The sequence below is a fragment of the Saccoglossus kowalevskii genome, chromosome 13 (assembly GCF_978046115.1).
Source record: "Saccoglossus kowalevskii chromosome 13, keSacKowa6.1, whole genome shotgun sequence".
Classification (NCBI taxonomy): domain Eukaryota; kingdom Metazoa; phylum Hemichordata; class Enteropneusta; family Harrimaniidae; genus Saccoglossus; species Saccoglossus kowalevskii.
In genome coordinates this window covers 29006121-29019594 of record NC_140653.1, presented here as the reverse complement: position 1 = coordinate 29019594, position 13474 = coordinate 29006121, and the positions used below count along the sequence as shown (strand labels likewise).

General features: G+C 36.0%; 1 protein-coding gene across 1 annotated transcript in view; it reads left to right on the top strand.

Annotated features, from left to right (window-relative positions):
- Nucleotides 1–13474, top strand: part of LOC102809104 (DNA mismatch repair protein Msh3-like) — a 49988-nt gene that overhangs the window by 12481 nt on the left and 24033 nt on the right. The window contains exons 12-15 of the mRNA XM_085507177.1: nucleotides 6666–6795; nucleotides 9875–10062; nucleotides 11676–11844; nucleotides 12778–12842. Coding sequence (XP_085363303.1) covers nucleotides 6666–6795; nucleotides 9875–10062; nucleotides 11676–11844; nucleotides 12778–12842 — 552 coding nt within the window. The remainder of the gene's footprint in view (nucleotides 1–6665; nucleotides 6796–9874; nucleotides 10063–11675; nucleotides 11845–12777; nucleotides 12843–13474) is intronic.

The following is a 13474-nucleotide window of genomic DNA, read 5'->3' as shown; positions in this document are numbered from 1 at the left end:
GCCTCAATAACTCGCGGTCCCGGCTAAGTCGCGGGTATCACCATGGCTCCCAAAATCATAGTACACATGTACAGACCCGCCAGAAAGTATTTACGCACCTGTCATTTGATCGTTTTCGTAACTAAAATAACAATTCCGGGTAACATGATGTGTTGACTTTAAAATATACTAAATTTAAGAAGAACTAGTGCATTTTAGTCAAAATAAAATGGTTGATTTGTGTTTAGTTTTTAGCTCCGCTGTCGACTTTGTCGAGCGGAGCTTATCATATGAGTGATTGTCCGTCTCCGTCGTCCGTCGTCCGTGTCAATGTTTTACTTTTTCGACTTCTTCTTGAAAACTACAAGCCTAAATGCTTTGATACTTGGTGTATATGTACCTTGGGTAGACCTCTCTTAGGTTTGTTCATTTCATGTTGATATCTTTAATTCTCTAATTTTGGTGAATATTTTTGTCATTTTTGGTAAAAACTGATATTTTCGACTTCTTGTTAAAAACCGCAAGTGCAATTGCTTTGATATTACATATATAGGTACTACATGTGGACCTCTCTCAGATTTGTTAATTTCGTGATGATATCTTCAATTCTCTAATTTTGGTGAATATTTTTGTCATTTTTGGTAAAAACTGATATTTTCGACTTCTTGTTAAAAACCGCAAGTGCAATTGCTTTGATATTACATATGAAGGTACTACATGTGGACCTCTCTCAGATTTGTTCATTTTGTAATGATATCTTTAATTCTCTAATTTTGGTGAATATTTTTGTCATTTTTGGTAAAAACTGATATTTTCGACTTCTTGTTAAAAACCACAAGTGCAATTGCTTTGATATTACATATATAGGTACTACATGTGGACCTCTCTCAGATTTGTTCATTTTGTAATGATATCTTTAATTCTCTAATTTTGGTGAATATTTTTGTCATTTTTGGTAAAAACTGATATTTTCGACTTCTTGTAAAAAACCGCAAGTGCAAATGCTTTGATATTACATATATAGGTACTACATGTGGACCTCTCTCAGATTTGTTCATTTTGTAATGATATCTTTAATTCTCTATTTTTGGTGAATATTTTTGTCATTTTTTGGTGAAAAGTGATATTTTCGACTTCTTGTTAAAAACCGCAAGTCCAATTGCTTTGATACTACATATATAGGTACTACATGTGGACCTCTCTCAGATTTGTTTATTTCGTGATGATATCTTCAATTCTCTAATTTTGGTGAATATTTTTGTCATTTTTGGTAAAAAGTGATATTTTTGACTTCTTGTTAAAAACCGCAAGTCCGATTGCTTTGATATTACATATATAGGTACTACATGTGGACCTCTCTCAGATTTGTTCATTTTGTGATGATATCTTCAATTCTCTAATTTTGGTGAATATTTTTGTCATTTTTGGTAAAAAGTGATATTTTCGACTTCTTGTTGAAAACTGTAAGTCCGATTGCTTTGATATTACATATATAGGTACTACATGTGGACCTCTCTCAGATTTGTTCGTTTTGTGATGATGTCTTCAATTCTCTAATTAATTTATTTTGGTGAATATTTTTGTAATTTTTGGTAAAAAGTGATATTTTCGACCTCTTGTTAAAAACTGTAAGTCCGATTGCTTTGATACTATTCATATTGTTCATTTTCTAATGATGTCTTCAGTTCTTTAATTGAAATGTGCATTGCTAACAGCGGAGCTATCTCAGCCGATAGGCTGCTTGTTTTGTATGTAGACGTTTTTTCAGTGAGCGAAAATCGCCATGGTTAACTCTATGGGAGCGCGCTCATTTGCATATCATTTGCATCTCATTAAAACTTCGCGCTATAAAACATGTGCGATAGTCGTGTCCTTTCTCATGCAAATTTGAACCAATTGGGAAGCTGAAATTATTTCAACACGCGCTTCTGGGCGGGAATACCTGTCAGTTGTAGTTCATGAATATTCCTATCGAGGTCATAGTGTCAGATATGTAATTTTTATTTACAAACATTGAGCCATGCCGAAAGTTGGGGAATTGTCAGAATTTACTAAAGGGAACATTGAAGCACTGTATACAGAAGGAGTGTCTAATAGGGAAATTGCAAGAAGACTGGGAATTTCTGAAGGCTCCATACGTTTCAACTTGCGAAAACTTCGTCTGCGAGGTAGTATGGGCAATCGTCGTCGATCAGGTCAACCAAGGCGTACAACGCAGCGCGAAGACCGGCTACTCATCAGGTCTAGTTTAACGAATCGGTTTCACACCGCCCGTGATTTGCGTGCCAATTTTAATCAACTTACTGGGAAAAGATTGAGTTTGAGCACTATAAAATCAAGACTATATAAGGATGGTAATCTTCGCGGCTGTGTTGCAAAAAAGAAACCAAAACTACAACCTCGACACATCGCAGCGCGGTTGCAATTTGCCAGACAACACATCGACTGGACTCCGGCGCAGTGGACTCAAGTTATCTGGTCGAACGAATCAAAGTTTACGGTGTTTCATAGCCGTGGAAGATTATTTGTACGTCGGAGACCAGGTGAAGAGTACGAGCTGAAATGCATTAAACCTACAATAAAATTTGGTGGTGGTAGCGTCATGGTGTGGGGATGTTTTTCGGCTACCGGCTTAGGGTCGCTGGTCCGTGTACCGACGACCATGAACCGATGGAAATATTTGGATATCCTGCAAAACGAAATGATACCGTTGGCACTAAGACTCGTTGGACCCAATTTTCATTTCCAACAGGATAATGCCCCCGTTCACACAGCATTGGCAGTGAGGGATTTTCTAAATAATCCACAAGAGTACGGATATCTTTTCGACAACTTTACCACTTTGAATTGGCCTGCACAGTCTCCAGATTTGAATCCCATTGAGAACCTTTGGGAGTTGATCGATTTAGAGGTGCATTCCCGACCAGTTGCTAACATCCAGGATTTATACGAGAGTATAATGGAAGCTTGGGGACAGTTCCAGGTGAACATGTGTCGGAAACTCGTCGATACCATGCCAAAACGGCTCAGAGAAGTCATCCAGCGAAGAGGTGGACACACACATTATTGACAATCGCCGCGTTCTACGTCTTCATGAATATTCATGAGCTTGCGTTTACACGGTATTCTCCATAGAGAATTCAAACGTTTTTTCACTGTTTCGTTCAGACTGCCGTTTTTATTCAATCCGGCATGACAATGACAATTTTGTTGTTTTTATTGTGTGTAAAAACGCATATTTTATTAGATATATAAATATATTTATTCAAACCGTTATTGAGTTTATTTTATTGTATGATATCGTAGGTAGTAGCTGCCTGTAGTGTGGTGCGTAAATACTTTCTGGCGGGTCTGTACATGTATTGTTTTTGATGTCCAGTTTTTTTCTTTGTGCATGAGTCTTTTTGTTTTTATTCATAAATGTGCGAAGTTTTAAACAGCTGTAAAATCAGCAATGAAAAAAGCATGCCGACTGGCAGACTATGATTACGAACGGTGCCATCAATTGGCACCGTAGGTATGCCGGTACACACCGCGAGTACGCGGTCAACGAGTGAACATAACAATGGCTAGGTGTGAAAGTGTGATTGGCTTTCAGTCAGTCAGGCTTTCAGGTTTACTTTGATGAACATGTTTAAAAACTCACTAAAACGGCCACTGGCTTCATTCTGATCTCAAGTTTTCAACTGAGCAGCATGTCTAAACAAAATTTAACAAGCGTTTCCGTAAGAGATAAACTTGCAGCGATCGACCAAATAAGGAAAGGTGAAACCAAGGCGAAGATTGCATGTGACCTTGGCGTAGGTGAATCCACTATTCGCGGATGGGTGAAAGACGAAACTAAGCTGAGGAAGTTTATTTTTGATGTGGACCAGGAATCTGGACTCGTACGAAAACGAGCTAAACTGGCAGACAATGAAGACATCGATAAAGCTGTATATGTATCTGCAGGAACGCCACTGTCTGGTCCCATCATACGAGAGAAGGCTCGAATCCTGTCTAAACAATTGCGAGGACAGGACTTCGACTTTGAGGCCAGCGCTGAGTGGTTCTGGCATTGGCAAAATAGACACGCTGTCCAGCGAGGCTGCAAGAAACTTTCCAAGAAAATTGAAAGAAATTATCGAAATTATAATGTTGACGAAGCAGGTTTATTTTGGAAAATGTTGCCATCCAAGACACAAGCATCGGCAAGTAACCCACAGAATGTTGGACACAAACAAAATAAACAGCGGATTACTGCCATGTTTACTGCTAATAAGACCGACAGTCACAAACTTAAACTCCTTGTGATTGGAAAAAGTCTTCGACCACGTTGTTTTCATCATGTGAACACTGACAATTTGTGTATATGGCTTCTGGAAACGCATGGATGACACAGTTTTTGTTCAAGGACTGATTTTAACCATTTCGTCTCAAGTGTACGTCGCCTCTTGTCATCGCACGGACTTGAATCGAAAGCATTGCTGCTTTTAGATCAGTGCCCTGCTCACCCACGTGAAGATGCCCTAGTAACACAAGATGGGCAAATTGAAGCATTGTTTTTGCAGAAAAACGCAACCAGTAAAATTCAGCCAATGGATAAAGGCATTATCAGATCATTCAAAGCAAATTATCGCCGCGAACTACTGTTGCAGCTTTTGCTGGATCCAGAGTATTCATCACTGAACACGAGGTTGAAATCCTACATGATCAAAGACACGTGTTACATAACTGCAAAGGCATGGAGACAAGTTAAATCAAAGTCAATTGAGAAGTGCTGGATGAAAGGACTTGGACCTGCTTTTAGCATAGAACCGTCCACCAATAACGAGATCGTCAATAACCCCGAACAAGAATCTGTTTCTCAGCTGATCAACACTGTCGCTTCAAATAATTTGGCCACGGACTATACTGAGAATACATTAATGGATTGGATTACTGCTGACGATGATATTCCCACGTTTGAACTTTTATCTGATGGGGGCATTGTAGCTCTGATCAGTGGCTGTGAAACACTAATACCGTCTGACGATGAAGAGGAAACAGACAAGGAAAACATGGAACCTCCCCCAACTTCAACAGACGCAATAAAAGGACCAGAAACAGCATTAGAGTTTTTTAGCTCCGCTGTCGACTTTGTCGAGCGGAGCTTATCATATGAGTGATTGTCCGTCGGCGTCCGTCGTTCGTGTCAATGTTTTACTCATTCGACTTCTTCTTGAAAACTACAAGGCTGAATAATTTGATACTTGATGTATATGTACCTTGGGTAGACCTCTCTCAGATTTGTTCATTTCATGATATCTTCAATTCTCTAATTTCGGTGAATATTTTTGTCACTTTTGGTAAAAAGTGATATTTTCGACTTCTTGTTAAAAACCACAAGTCCAATTGCTTTGATATTACATATGTAGGTACTACATGTGGATCTCTCTCAGATTTGTTCATTTTGTAATGATATCTTCAATTCTCTAATTTTGGTGAATATTTTTGTCATTTTTGGTAAAAAGTGATATTTTCGACTTCTTGTTAAAAACCGCAAGTCCAATTGCTTTGATATTACATATGTAGGTACTACATGTGGATCTCTCTCAGATTTGTTCATTTTGTAATGATATCTTTAATTCTCTAATTTTGGTGAATATTTTTGTCATTTTTGGTAAAAAGTGATATTTTCAACTTCTTGTTAAATACCCCAAGTCCAATTGCTTTGATATTACATATATAGGTACTACATGTGGATCTCTCTCAGATTTGTTTATTTTGTAATGATATCTTCAATTCTCTAATTTTGGTGAATATTTTTGTCATTTTTGGTAAAAAATGATATTTTCGACTTCTCGGTAAAAACCGCAAGTCCAATTGCTTTGATATTACATATATAGGTACTACATGTGGATCTCTCTCAGATTTGTTCATTTTGTAATGATATCTTCAATTCTCTAATTTTGGTGAATATTTTTGTCATTTTTGGTAAAAAATGATATTTTCGACTTCTCGTTAAAAACCACAAGTCCAATTGCTTTGATATTACATATATAGGTACTACATGTGGACCACTCTCAAATTTGTTCATTTCATGATGATATCTTTAATTTTCTAATTTTGGTGAATATTTTTGTCATTTTTGGTAAAAGGTGATATTTTCTTGTTAAAAACCACAATCATTTATGGTGAAAAATTATATTTTTTGAAAACAGCAAGTCCTAATGCATTAATACTATGCATATTGTTCATTTTCTAATGATATCTTCTGTTCTTTAATTGAAATGTGCATTGCTAACAGCGGAGCTATCTCAGCCGAGAGGCTGCTTGTTTAAGTAACTGTTGCTCGGTTTAATAGATGAACAAACAATGAATATTTAATGTAAACACTGATAACAGTTTTCATTGTAGTCACCATTTTGCATCTTTATATTCACAATTATATTCACAACATGTATATGATCAATGACAACCTTTTAATAAAGACACTCCTTTTCTGTGTGATATAACGTGTTGATTGTTTTTATTCTGCCCTTTTGTTTGAATAAATAGCCACTTTCCCAAGAACCTCGCTAAGTCGCAGCCCTCATTAAGGACCCTGCCACCCACGACTTAGCGAGGGCCACTGTAAATAAATAAAATATAGAGCATATACCTACAGTACATCAAATTTTAATCAGATTAATACAGTAGTTGTTACACGATTCATTACTTTCCAGTGACATAGAGGAACGACAAGAAGCTGTGAGTGATATATTATCTGACAATCCAGTGTTCAGTAAAATAAAAGAATTGTTATCCAAGATGCCAGACATTGAAAAGGGACTATGTAGTATTTACCATAAGAAGGTATTATCTGTTTACTATTTATGTTCACTTTGTTTGTAAAGATTAACGTATACACTTAATAATATGAGGTTATTACGAGGATACCTCAAAGTATGCACTCAGACAGTACAGCTGGACTATCGACCAACATGCAGCGGAGGTCCATGCGACGGCTTACTGTCTGATCCTTCCAAGGATACATCATGGGAATGCTGAAATCCAAAATGTTTAGAGCAGAATCAGCAAACTTCTTTGTATGGAGTCCGGTCAAACCCTGTTGGCAGCCATGTTTGTTTTTCTTATTAGAGGACGCTTAGGCACATAATCATTCCATATTTGGAATTTCAATTTTCTTATTTGGTAGGATGAAAAACCCTGTAAAATACCGCAAAATTCTGGCACGCTGTACTCGCGAATTTTTTACATATGTACATATTTTAGCATGCATTTAGCAGGGACAATCTTGCATGTCAAAATCTGTCTGCAATTACTTATTTTTAGTCCCCATTCGGACGAAGTCCGAAAACAGGAACTTATAATTTGGTCTCTGTGCGTCCGTGCGTCTGTGCATCCCTTCGTACGTCCGGAGTCATATTTCAGAATGCCGAGTACCTTATGTGGGACATATGCACATGCAGTGGTTTAGCGATTCGATTCAAAATAGCCGACTGGCAGCCATCTTGTTTATTTGAAAATGTTGTATTTTGGACATGCTTTGTCAGTTGTCATTCAAACTTGGTACATAGATTATACATGTTTGGATACATGTCCATGACGATTTATTTCGCAATTAGATCAAAGATGGTCGACTGGCAGGCATCTTGTTTTTGTTTTTTTATGCGGTGTCTTGGATGTGCTCTGTCAGTTTTCATTCAAATTTGGCACATACATGTACTTTATACATGTTAGTATGCATGTCCATGACAATTTGTTTCAAAATCTGGTCAAGGATGGCCGATTGACAGCCATCTGACTTTATGGCCTTACTACTATATTTCCACAATTTATGTACCATTTTCATGCGAATTTGGCACATACATCATACATATCAGTGTGTTTCATAATCAGATCAAAGATGGCCGAATAATGACTGTTTTTATTTTTGGCTATATTGCTACTACACGGAACACGTGTTTTGATGTAAATAAACAATCTGTTGTATAAGCCACTTGGAACTCAAGTTTCAAGGACACGCTCGCGACAACCCCTCCACTTTAAGGAACTGTGTCATTTTCAATGACTTGTAGTATTAGATGTATTCGTTTTTTTCTCATTTTTCTGTGAAGAGTATGATGACCCCATATTTTTTTTCCATTTTCTTCATCCTCATTACATGAAATATCAAATATTATTTCTTTATTTCAGATACACAGTTCATAAAGTACACACAAAAAAGAAAACATACTAAAATAAAACCATAACAAACATTTAAACAAAAAAAGGCATCTGTAATCGCACCAAAAGATTGATTTATAAAAAGAATCGCAGTTAATGCAATCGGAAATATACCATTCTTACTTTGAAAAAACTGCATATTAAAATTGTACAATGCTTTTCTCTGTAGAGATGAAAAATTTAAAATATTTCTACTGACACAATTAGAACTTTCATTTGAGGCACGTCTTAGTTTAAAAACTAATCGTATGGCATTATTATACGCAACTTTCATTTTGTTTAGCTGCCGAACACTATAATTACACCAAATATTAAGACAATAAATACTGTTTAAAAACGTTCTAAAAGGTGTACATTTCACATTCTCTGAACAGAGACCAAAAATCATATTCGCCCTTGCATATATTGACCTTAGCTGTCTTTGCATATCTTGACAATCACTGCCTGACGATTACACAACATAACCAAGATATTTGATAACTGAAACATATTCCAAAGATTTACCATACAAATAGACGTTGGGGATACTATTAGGTTTCCATGCACTGGGAAGGAAGACCATACATTTTGTTTTTATAGTGTGAAACTTAATATCATGTTCTACTCCATATTTCTCACAAATTGACACAAGCGTATGTAGAGCTTTAGCAGATGGACACATCAAGACTATGTCATCTGCATATAAAAGATGGTTCAGAATACGTGCTCCTAAGTGACACCCGACCCTCGCCAGCCTTAGTTTTTCACTTAAATCGTCTACATATACCTCAAATAATTTTTGGGAAAGAATGCTTCCCTGACGAACGCTTGGAGACCTTGAAAGATTCGGACACACCTGACGCCCAATGAACGTAAACTAACTGGTTACAGTACCATCTGATTAAACACAGCACAATGAACAAAGGCATCATATGAAATGACAATATTTTTTTTTCTTCTGTGTGGCATTCTACCTTAATACTAGCTTAGCTTGATTTCAAAACCACCATGTATGTAAATTGTGCAGCGTAACATAGGTAAAAAGTTGAAAACAAAATTACTGATGACAATCATACTCACTTTAAAAAAAAAGTTTTTATGATTACCTGGTAGGCAAAGCAAGCTCAGGGGTGAAGTTATGCTCAGACTGCTCTGACTCAGAAATATAGTTTGCTGCAAAGAACATCAATTCAATTAGATTTTTGGTATTAACTGTTCACTGTACACAATTATGGTTGTTGAGAAATTCTATGGGAGTGATATAGTTGAATGCCTTAAAAATAATAATGAACGTTATTCTGAGATAATTATACCGGTAATATTTGTTTGAATGTATTTGTAAGTCCCGCGGTAACTGAAAATGACAGAATTTGGCTACTCACTGTCTTTTGTAATCTCATATCAACTTTCACAATTACTTTTCTGAAACTGTTTAGGCATCCCAACCTCAATATCAAATGCCATATTGGCCGTTTGATTGGTCCTTGCATGTATCTTGGGAAGTCATCTCCAAGGGCTCACAACATTACTTACTGAAACACTCTTTTAATAAATCCATTATCAAACGACCAAATAAAATTATTCTATATTTTGATATAGTATGATTTCACCACAACGTGACGTGACGCCTTCTCAAATTAATACCAAACATATTGCATTGTGGTACATTACTGCGTCAGTAGACAATGCTTTCGTCATAATATAATGAATACTGTACGTTTTTCAGTGTTCCACTTCCGAATTCCTGTCTGTTGCAAAGACGCTTCTAAACACATCTCAAGACATCCAAGCTATTCACAGTATGGTTGACGATAACATTAATTCTAAGTTATTGTGGACAATTCTGCATGAAATCCCGGTGTTTCTCGATGATGTTCATAATTTTACCAATGCTATCAGTCACCAGGCTGCCAAGTAAGGAAACTTATTTTTAGCTCCACTGTCGACTTTGTCGAGGAAAGCTTATCATATGAGTGATTGGTCCGTCGTCGTCGTCCGTGTCAATGTTTTACTTTTTCAACTTCTTCTTAAAAACTACAAACCTGAATGCTTTGATACTTGGTGTATATGTACCTTGGGTAGACCTCTCTCAGATTTGTTCATTTCATGATGTCTTCAATTCTCTAACTTTGGTGAAAATTTTTGTAATTTTTGGTAAAAAGTGATATTTTTGACTTCTTGTTAAAAACTGCAAGTCCAATTGATTTGATATTACATATATAGGTACTTTCATGTGGTCCTCTCTCAGATTTGTTCATATTGTGGTGATATCTTTTATTCTCTAATTTTAATGAATAATTTTTTTAATTTTTGGTAAAAAGTGATATTTTGGACTTCTTGTTGAAAACCACAAGTCTGATTGCTTTTATATTACATATATAGGTACTACATGTGTACCTCTTTCAGATTTGTTAATTTTGTGGTGATATCTTCAATTACCTAATTTTGATGATTATTTTTGGTGAAAGTGATATTTTTGAATTCTTGTTGAAAACACTAAGTCCTGTTTTTTTGATACTATAAATATTGTTCATTTTCTTATGATATCTTCTGTTCATTAATTGCAATGTGCATTGCTAACAGCTGAGCTATCTCAGCCGACAGGCTGCTTGTTTTTATCAGTGCCAGGCATCATTTCTGGACACATTAAAGTTACTCTTGACTTTTTGTCTCAGATGCTAATAGACGATTTTCCCTTCACTGCGACTTCCTGCGTTATGCATGAAATAAAATCTAAAAACAGGACAAGCAAAGGTCGTAGCGTCATAGTCGCATGATATCATTGCGTTAGATTTGACAATCGCAAAAGTATTTTAGGGGTATTTCCACTCTTAATAATGTTCCATATACATTTGATGATGGTCAATTTTCATGAAGTAAAGGTATCTAAACACAATATTCCCTTCTCATTGATTGGCATTTTGAGCTATAAAAAAGAAATTCAATTTCAAAATCAAATCAGATTTTTGCTGCGGACACTCGTTCCGTGCCTTTTACGCCCTATGCAAGATCTCGCAGTGAACGGTAAATCGCCTTATTGCATGTGTATGAACCATTCTAAAACAAGTTTGGAAGGCAGGGCAGATTCTGATTTATACTGCTGAGTAAACAGAACCTGTCTGATGCTGTGTAACCACTGTACCATCGCTCAGGTCTGTAAGAACATCCTAACAAGGCCAATGTCATAAAAATGTGAAAAATTTTAAAGTGCAACAAATTTTTCTAATAAACCTGGTTATATTTCCATGGAAACATTGATTTTATAATTTTAATTCCCATAGCAGCTGCTTGATTCAGGCGGCAATTGTGTAAGTTTCAAACTTCCGAGGATTCGCACATTTGATGTTCTACATGCCTTGGCTAATATTATGCAAATTTTGCACAAAGACAAAACTTGATACACAAGTTGGCTCAAAGACAAGATGTAGTTTTCTGTTCTCAAATCTTTATTCAGCTGAATGCAAACATTCAAAAGTCATGTATTTTTGGAAAAAAAACCGAGAATCAATTATTGATTTACATTTCAGAGATGGAGATAAAACAAAACTATTTATAAATGAAATGGATTACACCAACATCAGTAAACGTAAAGAAGATATTGAGAAGATCTTACAAGATTTGAATGATCACAGAAGTGAAATAAAATTGACACTTAAATCTTCTTCATTTGATTACGTAACTGTATCAGGCCAAGAGGTAGGTGTCTTATCTACATTCTTGCTTGTACTACGCCTATTCCATGCAATCATAATATGGATAACCCTATAAACACTCAAGATTTCTTTGGCTTTATCCGGAGTATAATGATACATATCATTCAAGTTGCACGGTTTTCGGCACTTAGAGTAAATGGAGTACAATCTGCATATGGATATCACCAGGGCGTGGGCATTGATATTCTGAGACCTCCACATTCAAGACTAAGTGGAGGATTGGCTTAATGAGCTGAGAGGTCCAGACAAGCCTATGTGGCCCTCGTTGGATCTTTACCCCTTGAATGTATTATTAAAAGATGTCTTCTTTCAAATTTAGAATCATTGCATTTACAACATAGCATGCAGCAAAAATGTATCTTGTGATGGAAATAAGACTGAATGCAAACGATCGCATAGGCACAAATCTCACTCACTTTTCCCACTAAATTATTACCCCAAACTAGAAAAGATAATGGGAAGATGTATAATATTGAGGCAGTGAACAGTTGCTAAATGTCAGTTGGAGCAATTACTACTGCATTTATTCATACAATGTCATATTCTCTTGTAGCCTAATATTCTCTAGGTCCCTAGACTTTGTATATGAAGGTGCCACTATCAAACCCACCAATGGAATATATACGTGACCTTTGATCAAATACTAAATTTCCAAGGTTTACAGCGATTTTGTGTTCGATATTATTAACTTTCAGTATTCATGTTTTGCTATTTCTCTACTGCACAAAACTGATATATTTGCTCTATTAGAAGTGTCTCCAATAGAAGCACTTTTGTTGTACAGTGAATCATTGAAATACAACTTATTTTGACCCTAGGAACACTTCTGTAATTTATGCAAGCGCATATCCTACACATAGAGCAAATACACTGTGCACTCAATCTGACTAACTGCTTATGATATCTTCCATTGTAGTTTCTGATAGAAGTTCGTAACGCTCACCTCAAACTTGTACCAAGTGATTGGATGAAAATTAGTTAGTAAGTATGGCTTTACTAAATACAGTTAGTAACACACCTTACAAAACGTAATGCCCTCTATTGGCTGAAGCATTTCGGTGGTAGACGACATTACAATAATAGCGCAGTGATGTTTGGTGAATTGCTTTTCTTTCCCACTATCCACTATCCACTGCAGCATTTCAATGCTTGATGGCGAGACATGACAAGTTGAATTGTTTTTCTGTAGTTTGATCCAGGAATCAATGAATTCTTAAAACATGTGGCAACAACAAACTGTTTATAAGCAAACCTCTCCTTTATACTATCCACAAATGTATGTATATATTTAATTTCTCACTAGTTGAAACCTTAGTGTTCTGAGCTTTTAGTTTAGTTTGTTGAAACACTTCCTCGGAAGGAATTAAAATGGTTACACTAACTACTAGAACACATATTTAAAACGTACAAATTCTAGAAAAATTACTATCTAAAGCACAACAAGTTTTTAAAAAAGCTACTATTGAAAAAACTGTCGATAATAAGGAAGAAAAGCAGTAACATTAGCAATAACTTTACATTATGGCACCCTGCTCTTGGGGTATCAATACCAAATCTACGTTATTGCTAGTCAAAGTATCCTTAAAGGGTCTTAATTTAATTAATTATTAGTC